The sequence below is a fragment of the Felis catus genome, chromosome A3 (genome assembly GCF_018350175.1).
Source record: "Felis catus isolate Fca126 chromosome A3, F.catus_Fca126_mat1.0, whole genome shotgun sequence".
Classification (NCBI taxonomy): domain Eukaryota; kingdom Metazoa; phylum Chordata; class Mammalia; order Carnivora; family Felidae; genus Felis; species Felis catus.
This window is the reverse complement of record NC_058370.1, coordinates 82,836,900-82,850,695: the sequence shown is the minus strand read 5'-3', so window position 1 is coordinate 82,850,695 and position 13,796 is coordinate 82,836,900. Positions and strand designations below refer to the sequence as shown.

General features: G+C 46.3%; 1 protein-coding gene across 3 annotated transcripts in view; it reads left to right on the top strand.

Moving 5' to 3' along the window:
* Window positions 1-13,796, top strand: part of SPRED2 (sprouty related EVH1 domain containing 2) — a 114,014-nt gene that overhangs the window by 90,959 nt on the left and 9,259 nt on the right. For all 3 annotated transcript variants that reach the window (XM_011281129.3, XM_019827292.3, XM_045054286.1), the window contains exon 4: window positions 1,049-1,113. In XM_011281129.3, the coding sequence (XP_011279431.2) occupies window positions 1,049-1,113 (65 nt within the window). The remainder of the gene's footprint in view (window positions 1-1,048; window positions 1,114-13,796) is intronic.

Here is a 13,796-nt window from a genome sequence, read left to right as displayed (position 1 = left end):
TAACTAGTAGAGAAAAGTCCTGAAAGGTCAGTAGTAATTGTGCAGAAGACTTATTTTTTTCTCCTGCAGTCCCCCGGTAGAAATTTAAATAGCTCTCATCCCTTTCTGAGCAGTTTTTTTAAATTTCAGCTGAATGTAATAGCAAAATATTTTCTAAATGCACATTTTTAAAGACCTAACCAAGAAAAGGAGATAGAGGAGAAATTTGCCTTTTGGTATACCTATCATTTAGGCAGAGTTCAGTGTTTTTCCTTTTGGCCATTAACAGTATCCGTTAAGTTGGTCCATGCATTATTGGGTATTGCGAGGGGGAAAGGAAGAAGTTACACAGATTTGCATGCCAGAATGAAGAAAGGGATGAACAAGTAAGTAATAAATCAAACCCTAAATGACCAAAGCATTCCATAATGGAATAAACTGGGTTTTCTGACAGGAGCCCAAATTTTGGCCTGCAGAAACGGACAACTCACAGATGCCCCAATATTGCAAAAGAAAACCTCCTTGCGTGGGTATCTGCTTTGAAGGCAGCTCCCACAGTCTGGGTTTTTGAGTCCAGTGTCTGAATTTCGTTCGGAACAGGAGATGACCAAACAAGCTATTTAGTCAAACCCTCGGATTGCCAGATGGAAAGACCAGAAACTGACACGGAGACCATTGCGGGTGTCACTTTCTAGTGCTTTCCCCACTACACTGTAGGGGTCTGGGGGGACACTGGCAGAGTCTGGGCTTCAGCAGGTGCTTCAGAGCAGTGGGCTGGCTCTCCTCTCCACGCCCAGGTGACTCTCCGGGTGCGTGTTCTCAAGTGGCCCATGCAGAAGCTTGAGGGATTAAGAACAACAGTAGGCAGGGTTAATTTAGGGAATGTCCTAACTAGAGTCAATTTAAGAGGAATAAATTTAAAACATTTAATTCCCAGGTTACATATTTCTGCTGATGATTCACATTTGAAAGGAATGGAATGTGGTTTTATTAAAATATGTTTTTTAAATGATTGGTTTTGACTCACCTTCTTTGGAACTGTGTTTTATCACATTTTTTGTCTTTTTAGGCTCAACCACATCATCTTCCACCATCCATAATGAAGCTGAGCTTGGCGATGATGACGTTTTTACGGTAAGTTCCCTTTGTCCTTTGCTTTGTGGATGAGTTGGTGAATAATCAGAGAGAGGTTCTGTTTAAGGATGTGAGAGACACTTTGCAATTTGGCATTTGCCGTTATTATTGGGAGGCCATGGGGGAGATCTCTGTCTTGTCACAGTTTTGGCTGTGCTAGGTTTGCCCATGTTGTGGGGGTACCATTGGCCGCCTGACACGACTGCGGCGCCTCTCTCCGACCTGTCCCAGGTTCTCTCACAGCCTTCCCCAGATTTAGGGTGACCAACTCTCCGGCTTGCCTGGGACTGTCCTAGTTGGCAAAACACCTCAGTCGCAGGCCAACCGGGACAACTGGTCACCCTACTCAGAGTCTTCTGTTAACACAACTCCTTCTCTGGCGTCAGGGAAAAAGCCGGAGTAGCCTTTCTGAAGAGTAATTAAACATCTGTGATAAGAGAGGCCTGAAGGCTGAACTGGAGTAAGGCACAAGTATGCTAAGGCAGGAAAGGGCTTGGCTCTTTTGACACAGCAGGAGTTAATGGGATATTACTGGAAACAAAACGATTTCTCAGCTTGCATCGTCTTTGAAATCCTGTGCTTCTAAAAGTTAATTAACAAACAGTTCATCACACACCTGCTGTGTGCTTGGTGCAGGGAGGAAGCTTTAGGGCAGCGTTTTCAAACTCTTGGCCCCCACACACAGTAAGAGATACATTTGCATTGTAACCTAGGACACACGCACACCTGAAATCAGATCATATTTCATGTTCTGCATTCTGATTTTTTTTCTCTTCTGTTTCATTTTCTTCCACTTTTTACTATGAAACTTCTAGAGCACACAGGAAAATTTAAAGAATATCAGTAAACCTCTACATTCAGCATTTGCCCTGTTTGCTTTATCTGTACCTGTAGATACTTACACATGCACACACACGTGATTGTTTCTGTTTTTTGCCAGTCCAGTTGAAAGTAAGTCACCTCGATGTTTTAATTCTCTAGCATGCATCGCCTAAAAGCAAGGCATTCTCTTCCACAAGCGTGATGCCATTACTATACCTGGGAAAATTAATAGGGATTCCCTAATATCATCTAATAGTTCCCCACTAGTTCCTCCCTTATCCCAAGAGTATCTTTCATAAGCTGTTTTTATTTCATATTTGTAAATACTGGCTGCAGCCCTTTAAATGTGTGTCCTAATGCACTCATCATGGAACCAGTGATTTGAAAAACGCTACTTTAGTAACAGAGAGGTGTAGAAACTATGCCTCGAGCCCTCATGGAGATAACAGGGTGGTTTGGGCAGAGATAAGATGGACCCATGGGAGGCTTGGAGAATGGCACCCACTGTGTAGTCAGTCCTCTAATCCAGGGTACGTTACAGGGAGGGGTCTGGGGATCAAAGAAGACCGCTAGGAGGTGAGGCTGACCTATTCCTCGGCGGCATTTGAACCCAGCTCGGGAAGGGGCTTCAAAACTGGGAAGCACAGGGCAAAGGCGGAAGCAGGGATGTGCACGGAGAGTTGCCTCTGCGCTGCGGGCCCCAACCTGATGTGAACAGAGCGTGCATAGGGGTGTCAGGAAATGACCTCAGTTGTCTTTGCATTGAGCGGCTGGTGTGATTGTGGCTCAGAACAGGCTTCCTATAGTGCTCCAAGCAGATCCTCTCAACAGTTGGCATTTGCTTACATCTGTTCCTTTGTCACGTTTTCGAGAGACAAACAACAGCAGGCGGGTTAAAAGGTGGCTTCCTGTGCTCCAGAGCAAAACTGTCATTCGCAGCTGCTTCCCAGCTACCTGCCAGAAGTGATTTATAGAATCGTGAGAGGGCAAGGGGGACTGGGGTGATGGAAGCCAGCATCCCTCCTGGTTTTGTCCTTTAATCCACAGGGGCTCAACTTGCTGCTCTAGGGTAGTAGAGAATGCCCGCAAGGAAGTGTAGAAACAGCCCTGCTGTTTGCAGACACTGGAACTCAGTGGGGAAGGAGCTCCACTTAATTGCGTTCTGTGTAGGCCCTGACATGTCTTTGCCTTCATTCCATGTGTTTACCAACAAGGGCCTATTAACAATAGCATCTCCCTTCCCTAATGGCCTCTTCATTAGCCATTGACTGTTAGGAACTCCTCCCCTGTAAGGATGGGGGAGGGTCATCAGGGGCTTATGCGCCAGGTTTCCCATTGGATCCTGAGCTTCCTGTCACTAGACTTTCTGTCCTAAGATGGAAAGTGAGGTATCCGAAACCCGGAGCCCGGGAAGTGAGCTGCTGTGTTGACTCCTGTGTAGTCTATAGCTTCCCAAAGCTTGTCGTGTTCTAAAACTTTTATTGATAGGACAGATATTTAGAACACAGGACTCATTTAGTGTAGAAAGAGTATAAACAGTGGGGTGGCTGGGTGGCTCAGTCGGGTAAGCATCCCACTTCAGCTCAGGGCACAGTTTCGCGGTTCGTGAGTTTGACCTCTGTGTCGGGCTCTGTGCTGACAGCTCAGAGCCTGGAGCCTGCTTCAGATTCTGTGTCTCCCTCGCTCTCTGCCCCTCTCCCACTCTCTCTCCGTCTCTCTCTGTCTCTCTCAAAAATAAATAAACATTTAAAAAAAGAAAGAAAGAAAGAGTATAAATGGTGATAAGACCTTCTAACAACTCATGATGGACCCGAATTATGAGGGCTTTCTGGGAGGACAGCAAGTGTATGTGTGGTTATAACTTGAGGAACCAGGGAGTATAACTTCTGTTTTTGCCACGAGAGCCAGGGGCTTCCCTCTGTTTCAGGGGATTCCTTGGGGCTAGAAGGAAAACAGGACATTGTGGACAATATGTTGATGCACATTCTACGGTGGGGAATAAAGTGGAGGAAGAGACCCGCCAGCTCCCCCTGGAGTTGTTGGGCACTCACCAAGTATGGGCTGTCTCTGCTCACACTGTCCCAGCTCTCATGGTCATCCCCCAAACCAGCTTGTCTTCCTGGCTTCTCAGGATTGAGAAACCGTGCTGCAATTCCTCAGAGTAAAATTAGCGTCCTGCTTGGCGTGTGCACGAGTGGGTGTACATGCGCGCACACACACACCATCGCACACCCTGCCCGTGCATCTGTGGCCACTCGCCAACACCATTGCCCCCTCAGTCTTCCCATGCCTCTCCATTCGTTCTGCTGCCACCAGCCGGCTGTGTGTCCACATCCTTCCTGCCCAAGCCACCAGCAGAGACTCCCGATGAGCAACTGTTCTGATTTTCTGAGTGTGGACTGTTTATTCATTTGTGTGTGTCCCAGTATTTCTCCCTTCGCCAATTATGATTGTTTTCTCTCCTTTAAAATTCCAAAGCACTCTGCTGATGATTTCTGGCTTGCCCCTTGAAAGCCTGCCCTTTTTCTGTTTTCAGATTTTTTCTTTACTGAATGAATGAATCTTTAATTAGAAGCAGGACATTCGTCATGATAGTCTCTGCATCCCTGTAAAGCTTGGCTCTAAAGGTGCTCAATCAACGGGTGGTCTGAACCTCAGATATAGTGTGTAACAGTCATAGGTTTCCATATTTTATTCATTTGCTTTGTTGTCATCCTGGGGGGCCATGTAAAGTTGGGTGATTTTGAGGGATTCTCGGTAGCTTCATGTCTTGTTTTTCTAGCTTTCTTTTCTGCTGCGTCTACAAATGGGAGCTGTGCTCCTAGCATCGTCACTCGCTGTGAGCTCTTGACTGCTCACACGTACCTTCTCGCCCTTCCGTGAACTCTCTACCCTTTGCAGTACTGTCTCTTCCTGGACCTCAGTTACAGTGACTGACCCAGGTGAACACAAATACCTAGATGGCAAGGGTGTGCTCAGCGTTGAATACGCAGGTATGAGGCTTGAGCCATTTGGTACAAATTTGGAAGATGAGTAATGCAAACAATATAAACAACAACAACAACAGTTAGCGTTCTGTTTAACAGGAGGTTGTTTGTTTGTTTGCCACTGCTAAGAATTGGCACACTCATGGGGCGCCTGGGTGGCTCAGTTGGTTAAGCGGCCAACTTCGGCCCAGGTCATGATCTCTCTGTTCGTGAGTTCGAGCCCCGCATCGGGCTCTGTGCTGACAGCTCAGAACCTGGAGCCTGCTTCAGATTCTGTGTTTCCGTCTCTCTGTGTCCTTCCCCCTGCTCGCATTCTCTCTCTTTCTCTCAAAAGTAAACATGGAAAAAAGAAAAGGAAAGAAAGAGTTGGCACACTCATGTTGGCGCCTCTGACTGACAGCTTTTAGTTTCTTTCATTTCAGGGCTGGGGAGACTTGAAAGGGACAGAATGGAAAGACCCTTGAGTCTGTTCCCTCTGTTGTGCTTTTGTCTTGCAGAGAAGACATGTACTTTTATCTTGTGGAGGAGGCCCCTTGTCAGCCTGAGATAGGACCAGTCTAGCTCCCTGTGGATAAGCTGAGCTGGTTTGCTCCCCAACTTAGGACTCACTTCCTCCCAGCCCCCCACAGTTGAAGACCCTGAGACCAGAGCATGTGGAGCCTGCAAGGAGGGGAGCTGGGGGGGGGGGGGCGGAGAAAAGGAGATAATAGTGAAAATGGACCGTATAGAACTAGAGTGGTTCTGGGTTTATTTACTGCTGCCAAATTCTCAAATCATTTTTTAACTGTTGTTAGCATCTTCATGGCTAGACAAGGATAATTTCAACACGATCTTGGGAGAACACAGCCACAGTGTGTGTATACTTCTAGAGCAGGCTCATCTAGACTCTGCGGTCAAGTGTTGTTGGCGCTTCAGCTGTCACTGTGCTGAGTGGCTGGATTCTGGCTCTAAAGCTTGGGGATTAGGGAAATATTTGCTTTATAGACAGATACTTGGGGGTGTGTAAAATAGCTAAGTCTTCATCTTCCATAATAAGAAGTCCCGAAAGAGTATCTAAATCTGCAAATCGGGAAATAGTAGTATAACCACTTGACGTTGGAAAAAAATGGAGAGAAGTGGAAGAAGAAAGAGCCACAAGAATTGAAGTGTGTGTTTCTCTGGTGCAGGAGCTGAGATGGGGAGGGGCAGAACTGCTATTGAGAGAGTAAATGATACACGTGTATTGATTTTTTTTTTTTTAAGGAAGAATATGGGGGTTTTCTCAGAATGGGGACTGTGGGAGGGGGGCGGTCAAGGGAGAAGGTGGGATCGGGAGAGATGCCTTAGTTACAGCAATCCTGGGTCCCCCTCCATCGGGGGTTTAAAGACTTAAAGAGACACAACAGAGGTTGAGGTCTGCGGCTGCAAGTTCTCTTCCTCCCGCTGTTTTTTCTGCCTAGTGCTAGGAAGCAGTATGTCCACTGTGCAGATAATTAGCTGCAAATGTTTGGCTTGCGGGGAGACAAGGTTAGCTGCAGACATGCCAACTCCTTAGAATTACAGGTCTTGGAATTGGAAGGGATTTTGAGTTCCTATCAGATGAGCCAGCCTGCTTCCTTCTGGCAAATGAAGTAGGATTCGCCTCATTTGACAGCCTCGGTTGGGGAAGCAGCTCAGGGTCCACTGGGTGACTTGCCGAAGGTCACACAGCTAGTTCACAGTGGAGGAGCCAGGAACACCATCCCCCAGCCTTTCCAGCTCACCACTGCTATTTTTCTCTTCTTCTGTTGAATAATTATATTTATGATATTCCAGCCATTCTATTTTTTAAACAACCAAGTACAGGCATTGTATTTTAGGGTTCTGTTGAACCCAAATTGGAAAGGGGAGAGAAAAGAAGATAAATTTAAGAGCAGTGGCCTGTGTGGCCCATTAATGTGACAGACTTGGAGCCTACTGAGTGAGTTTTGCAGCCCAGGGGTCCCCAAAATAGCAACTCAAAGCTTGACTATAGGAAAGCCTACCCTTATGTAAGGTTGTTGGGTTTTTTTTTTTTATGTTTGTTTATTTTTGGAGCAAGAGAGAGAGCGAGCGAGCAAGCCTGGGAGGGGCAGAGAGAGAGAGGGAGAGAGAGAGAGAAATCTCAAGCAGGCTCTGCACTGTCAATGCAGAGCCCAATGTGGGGCTCAAACCCACGAACTGTGAGATCATGACCTGAGCCAAAACCAAGAGTCGGATGCTCAACGGACTGAGCCACCCAGGTGCCCCTACCCCTATATAAGGCTTTGATTTTGTTTTTTGCCTGCCTTATACGTTTTTACCACCATGACCTAAGTATTGTTTCTGGATCTGGGAGGCCCTTCTCAGTAGCGATTCCTAATTAAGCCCTAGTGCCTTAAGGCATTCATCCTGTGTAATGAGATCACCACTCTCCTGTGCACCCAGAATGGTATTAAACTGTGCACCGTCCTTTGCAGAACTGAGAAGATTTAATTCACATCATTTTGTGTGGGTCTGAACACTCTCCTAGAAGCCAGCTGAAGAAGGCTGATATTTGGATTACGTTTGGCATTTCATCGTACCTTAGGCAGGCAGCCCTCCTTCATGTAGGAAAAACGTCATGTCTTTTACACCGTCGTCAGCTTCCAGCCATGTTTTGCCTAGACTGGAAGAACTTGGTCCTTCCTCGTGCCCTACGCTTGAACCCTTGACATCCTGTTTACTACAAGCTGCATTTTATTACTTTCTGGCTGTTCAGAGCAGTTGTCCCTAATGACATCCCTGACGCCTCCCACCCACCCCAGGGCTAAAGTATGGCTAGAGCAAGCGTTTGAAACCAGAATACTAAGAAGCAATTTGTTTTGTCCTGGATGGGCTTTTGAGCATTTACAAGTTGTGCTTATTTTCATTCCTTTTTTTTTTTTTTTAAAGTTTGTTTATTTTGAGAGAGTGCGTGCCACATGTGCGGTAGGGGCAGAAAGAGAGGGAGCAAGAGAATCCCGAGGAGGTCCCGCTCCACCAGTGCAGAACTGGGATCATGACCTGCAACCGGGGGTCAGACAGTGAACCAACTGAGCCACCCAGGTGCCCCATATACTTACTTTCATTCTTGATTAAGTAGGAAAAAATGAATTCATTGAGTTTTGTAATCATCAAGGTTTCGTTTACAGAAGCAGAAGAGTATATAGCCTGTCACAACATTTGCCTTTTTTTTTTCAAGTCTTTTCCACCTAATCCGTGCCAGCAGCCATTAAAACTGAAGGCAAATCTACCAATTTTGTGGGTTTTTTTTTTCAAATCTACCTATTTTGTAATAAATGGGGCTCATTTACTGATTTTTTCTAAGAAAGCAGTGACGTGTGACCACTGAGTATGCAGAGTTTAGAGGCTAGGGAGAGGCCTGCATTCCAGACTCGGTTCTGCCAGTACTTCACTATGATCACTGATCCTTTGGACCCACAGTCTTCTCAAGGTTGAATGCACTTCCTTTGAGCCTCTATTTGCTGGCCTCGGGGAAGGGAAGAAAAGGCACTGTGGTGTGGCACTGCCCCTGGCACCGTGCTCTGCACTCTCACATACGTGACTGAGCTTGGTCCTCACAATCACCCTGTGAGGGGCATGCTGACACTTCCTCTTCTGCGGATAAAGTCACCAAGACTCCGAGCGCCAAAGCAACCTATATTCTGTTCTATACTCTGCCCACCCAGAATGCAAACTTCTGATCTGCTTGCTGCCTTTCAGAGAAGTTTGACAAAAGGCAGTATGTATTCAGTAAGTTTCAGTAAATTTTACTTCTTTAAATCTATCAGATTCCCTTCATTGCAAAGTAGCTTCCTAAATGATGGTCTTTTCAAGTAGTGCCTTGGCTTAAAACTACTTCAGTGGAGGGCGCCTGGGTGGCTCAGTCGGTTGAGCATCCAGCTCTTAATTTCGGCTCAGGTCATGATCTCCTGGTTCATGGGACCAAGCTCTGCACAGTCAGCAAGGACCCTGCTTGGGATTCTCTCGCCCTCTCTTCCCCTCCCCCACCCGCTCTCTCTGCATCTCTCTCAAGTAAACATTAAAAAAAAAAACAAAAAAATACTTCAGTGAAGGTCTGAAGTTACCCTTGCCCCTGCTCGAAAGCCTCAGTCGCATTTTAGACGATCAGTTGATTAAAAATGTTTTCTTGGGCACCTGGGTGATTGGTTAAGCTTCTGACTTCAGCTCAGGTCATGATCTCACGGTTCATGAGTTCGAGCCCTGCATCTGGTGAACAGGAGCCCCACTTCTCTTTCTCTCACTCTCCGCCTCTTTCCCTCTCGGCCCCTTGTGGCACCACTCTCTCTGCTTCTCACTGACTTGCGCTCTCTCTCTCTAAAAAAAAAAAAAAAAAAAAAAAAAAAATGTTTCCTGTTGTCTCTACCTTTGGAATCTGGGGATTGGGCAGACTGGGGTGGGGAGAAGCTAAGTAAAAGAGAAAATAGGTTGAAAATGTAAGCTCCTTCTACAAAGTTTAACTAGTGAAACTGATCTATGGTAGCTTGTTAAGAGAAGCAAAAATGTTTTGGGGGAGGGGCAGCCATAGGCTTTGGGGTTGACACCAGGAAGCAGTGTCCCATAACTGCTGCTGGCTGAGACCCAGCACTGCACTGGGTGGTGTGGAAGGTCTCAGAAAATGGCAGGGAGCTGCTTTATCTTCTAAATGACAATAATTACCAAGCTCACATTACATAGTGAGGGGAGGATCTTTTTATTCAACATGTAATACCTACAGGGGCTTTAAATTAAAGCAGTTAATATGTCTGAGGCTCAAACAAAAGCTTTGAAATGCTCTCAATTTCAAGAAGCCCAAAGGCATTCTTGCTAGCCCTCCCACTTGAGTCTTTCTTCATTTACATGCACCTTATCTCATCTTTTTAAGTTGTGGGTAGTAGGATACTGTTCTTTGCATTTTACTAATTCATACAGAGGACGTATTCGGGGTTACCTGAAAGCCCGCCTTCCTGCTCGCAACCCTTCAGCCCCTTCCAGTAAATCAAGCTGTGGGTGTATCAGAGTCCTTTCCTTTCATATGAAAATTTCACCTAAGTTTAAAAACATTTTTTTAATATTTATTTTTTTTGAGAGAGAGAGAGTGAGAGTGGGGGAGGTGCAGAGAGAGAAAGGGAGACACAGAATCTGAAACAGGCTCCAGGCTCTAAGCCGTCAGCACGGAGTCTCATGTGGGGCTCCAGCTCAGGAATGGCAAGATCATGACCTGAACCAAAGTTGGATGCTTAACAGACAGCCACCCAGGCGCCCCTCACCTAACTTCAAAATTTAGAAACATAAGACTTTTTTTTCGATGAGTAGGAGTTTTGTTTTTGTTGTTTGATTTACAGTGAAAGAATGCCCACTTTATCCTCGGGCCCCAGAAAGCATAATGTCTTAGAGTCTAAGGCCAAAGTCGTCTCTTTCCCCCATTCTTGCAGCTGCCTCTTAGACCCAGACCGCCTGCTAGCTGGGCCATGAAAGAGCACGTGCCTGGCTGGTTGCTTGCCTTTTTGAAAGAGGACACTTGGAACCTATGTAGGCCCTTAGGACAGGTGAGCTAGTGCTACCTGTTCCCAAAGACCTGTTGATAAAATGGGTGACAATTTCCTGTTTACCAAAGGAAAAAGGTCTAACAGGTGCCAAGCGGAAAGGAGTGCTGTACTAAAGAGAGACAACAGCTCATCAAGCCACCCGAGCCAGGTGCCTTCTGAGGCACTTAACTATCCAGTGTACTGCCTTCTGAGAAGCCGAGGTGCCCAGAGTTTCGTGTCCTTAGTCTCCTTGCTGGGCCCAAGGTTGAGAGGAATGGTACATACTTATATTTAGTGTGTGTATATACCTTTAAAAAAAACAAAATGAGGGGCGCCTGGGTGGTTCAGTTGGCTAAGCTTCCAACTCGACTTTGGCTCAGATTTCATGATTTCAAGGTTCATGAAATCGAGCCCCATGTCCGGCCGCACTGTGAGAGTGGAGCCTGCTTGGGATTCTCTCTTTGCTCCTCCTCCACTCAAGATATCTTTTTCTCTCTCTCTCTCTCCCTCCCTCCCCCCCCCTCAAAATAAGCAATAAAATAAAACATTAAAAATGAGAAGCCTTGCAATGGAAAGATTGATATTGGCATTGGTTGCATCAGCTGTTGAGATCTATTTTGGTGGAAGATTGCAGTAAAAATAATACAAATTGTGGTCATAACTACTAGGTAGGCTCCTTTAAAAATGCAAAATAGCAGTAGCATCTACAGACAAGGCAGAAGTGCTATTTAATGAATCTGAGGGAATCCTGTGGCCCTCGAATGAGCTAGGTAGCAGTCTCCATCAAACCCCTTGGATGTTCTTAAGAGGAGGGAAGGAGGGTTATTCATGACACTGTTAGAGCTCAGACAGACCTTGGAGATCATTGATTGCCCCCCCCCCCTTATTTTACACATGAGGAAACTGAGGCCCTGAGAAGTTAAACAACTTGCCCAACGCCTATGGCCTAACCTGGCCCGGAATCGGTTCTTGGTGCAGTTTGTGCCTAACGTTGCTGTATGATTTCCAGATGACATGGTCTGGCTTCTTAAGCATTTCTTAACCTTTGTTTTCTATGCCTTGTTTAAAACGTGTCAGCCTGCTAACCTCCTGACAGGGTTTCTCAGAGTAGGGTTGGCTCCTTGCGCTGTTTGCTTCTGTCACCTCGTGTGTTCCTGGGGACACAGGGACGATGAAGTGACTACTTGTTTGCCTTACTGAAGGTGGGCTTCATCCCCATTGTCTCCATCCCCAAGACGGGGAAGGAAATTGCCAGTTGCCAACCTTCTCATAGTCATAGATACACTGAGTAGGACATTCCAAGTGCCCCTTAGTAGTTCTAAGTGTCTAGGAAAGAACAGTCCTGCCCTAGGCATGTCTTTCCTCTCCTGCGGGCATTGTTTGCCCACTGCTGCTGCCTTTGTGCTCTGCCCTTATCCCCTTTGGTAAAAAAACAAAGATTTAGCAGGAAAATCCAAGGGGAGTTGAAGGGATACACATAGCCTTGAAAACACTTGTTTCACTTTGAAATGCGTAGTCTGACCCACCCTGAATGCCCCAAAAAGTCCTTGGTCAACAGCCAGGATTCCATCCCAGGACGGGTAATTTAAGCAGACTGCCTCCTCAGCTGCTCTGGCTTCTTGGTTCTTTCTCTTGAGCTTCCCTTGGTCAAAGAAGTTCTCCTTCCAAATGAAGAAGGCTCATTCCCAGACCCAAGGCATGTGAACAGATGCATGTGCTTCTGTAAGAACTTCCAGGTAGACCCAAGGAGAGGGAAGAACAGCCAAGTTTCCAAGAGTAAGAAATCCTTTTATAAGATATGCCCGTGCAGTAGGAGAGAGCCAGCTACAGGTTTAACATGAGACATGCATCTTCTAGTCTCCCTTCCCCATTCAGTCCAATTTCTACCCAAACCAGGCAGCATTGACCTTGGGGAAACAGGTAGCCTCCTCCCAGCATCTTTTACACTTCGGATTTTGATTTATTTCCAGATATCATAACATTAAAGCCAGCTATGCAAAAGGAAAGTCTGTGCCAACTTTTGAAGCTCTGGTGTTTTTCTCTCATTTGTTGTTAAAATTCTGGTGAATTATGGGAAATAACTGACTAAGTAGGTCTTCAGAGTCTGGCCATTGGAAGCTCGCTCTTTTTGAAGAATTTTATTAGATGTTCACTGGTAAACTTGAACCTCTTTTTCTCTTCCTCTGAGCCTAGTTCTGACTTGTCCACCCATCTAGAAGGGAAGCCACCTGGCCTTGCCCCTGCCCGTGTCCCCCTGTTATGTCTGAACCCACATCCCACAGAGCACCCAGCCCAAACCCAAGAAACTTCCAGGCAAGGAATGGGTGCCTTTACTATCAAAGGTGGATTCCATCAGGCCACTCGTGTCTGTATTTTCCTGATTTTAAGGTTGGCAGTACCCGCTCATCTCAGTACCCTCTGACTCTTGCTCCCATCCTCCCTTCCTTCCTTTTCTCACCTCCCTGTTCCTTCAAGTTTCTTCCTTATCAAAGTCATCTCAGCTTTCTGCCTTGTTAGAGGGCTTTAGAACCAGGCCCCACAAACCTTGTTCCTTTGAACAAATTCAGCATGACTTTTTAATTAGAGAACAATTCACATCCAGTCTCCCTGAGCTGAGTCCTTATTATTTAGCATTAGAATACTCAATTGCATTTCTATTATTCAGTGCCTCATATTAGGTTGCAAACTTCTTAATGGAACATCTTTTTAATAATGGGCATTGACACTGATTCAGCATCCAACCCAGACCCAGAGGCAGGATTTTCTGGAGGCTACATTTGCAGGTGGCAGTGGTTATGCTCGCTGTATCATGTTGCATAGGACCCCCCCCCCCCCCCACCAGGTCCACAGCAGCGCCTGCCCTCTCCGTCTACAGTGGGTGGGACAGAAGGCTCTCTGTCCCTGGATGTGGGGAAGCCTACTGTTGAAGCCTCCACATTTTTTTTTCTTGAGCTCAAACCCACAACAGAGACAACCCCTAGAGAGCAAGGTGAGTTTAAAGCACATCAGAGTCTTTGTTAAATTTTTTTTTTAACGTTTATTTATTTTTGAGACAGAGAGACAGAGCATGAATGGGGGAGGGTCAGAGAAAGAGGGAGACACAGAATCTGAAACAGGGTCCAGGCTCTGAGCTGTCAGCACAGAGCCCGACGCTGACGTGGGGCTCGAACTCACGGACCGTGAGATCATGACCTGAGCCGAAGTCGGACGCTTAACCGACTGAACCACCCAGGTGCCCCAAGAGTCTTTATGAGTTGGAGGTGAAGCTGTCAGATTGGTAGGTTGGTAGGTGTCATTAGCTTGTGCATACAAATAACAGATGTTCAGGAGTCTTGCTTGAGAGTGTGTG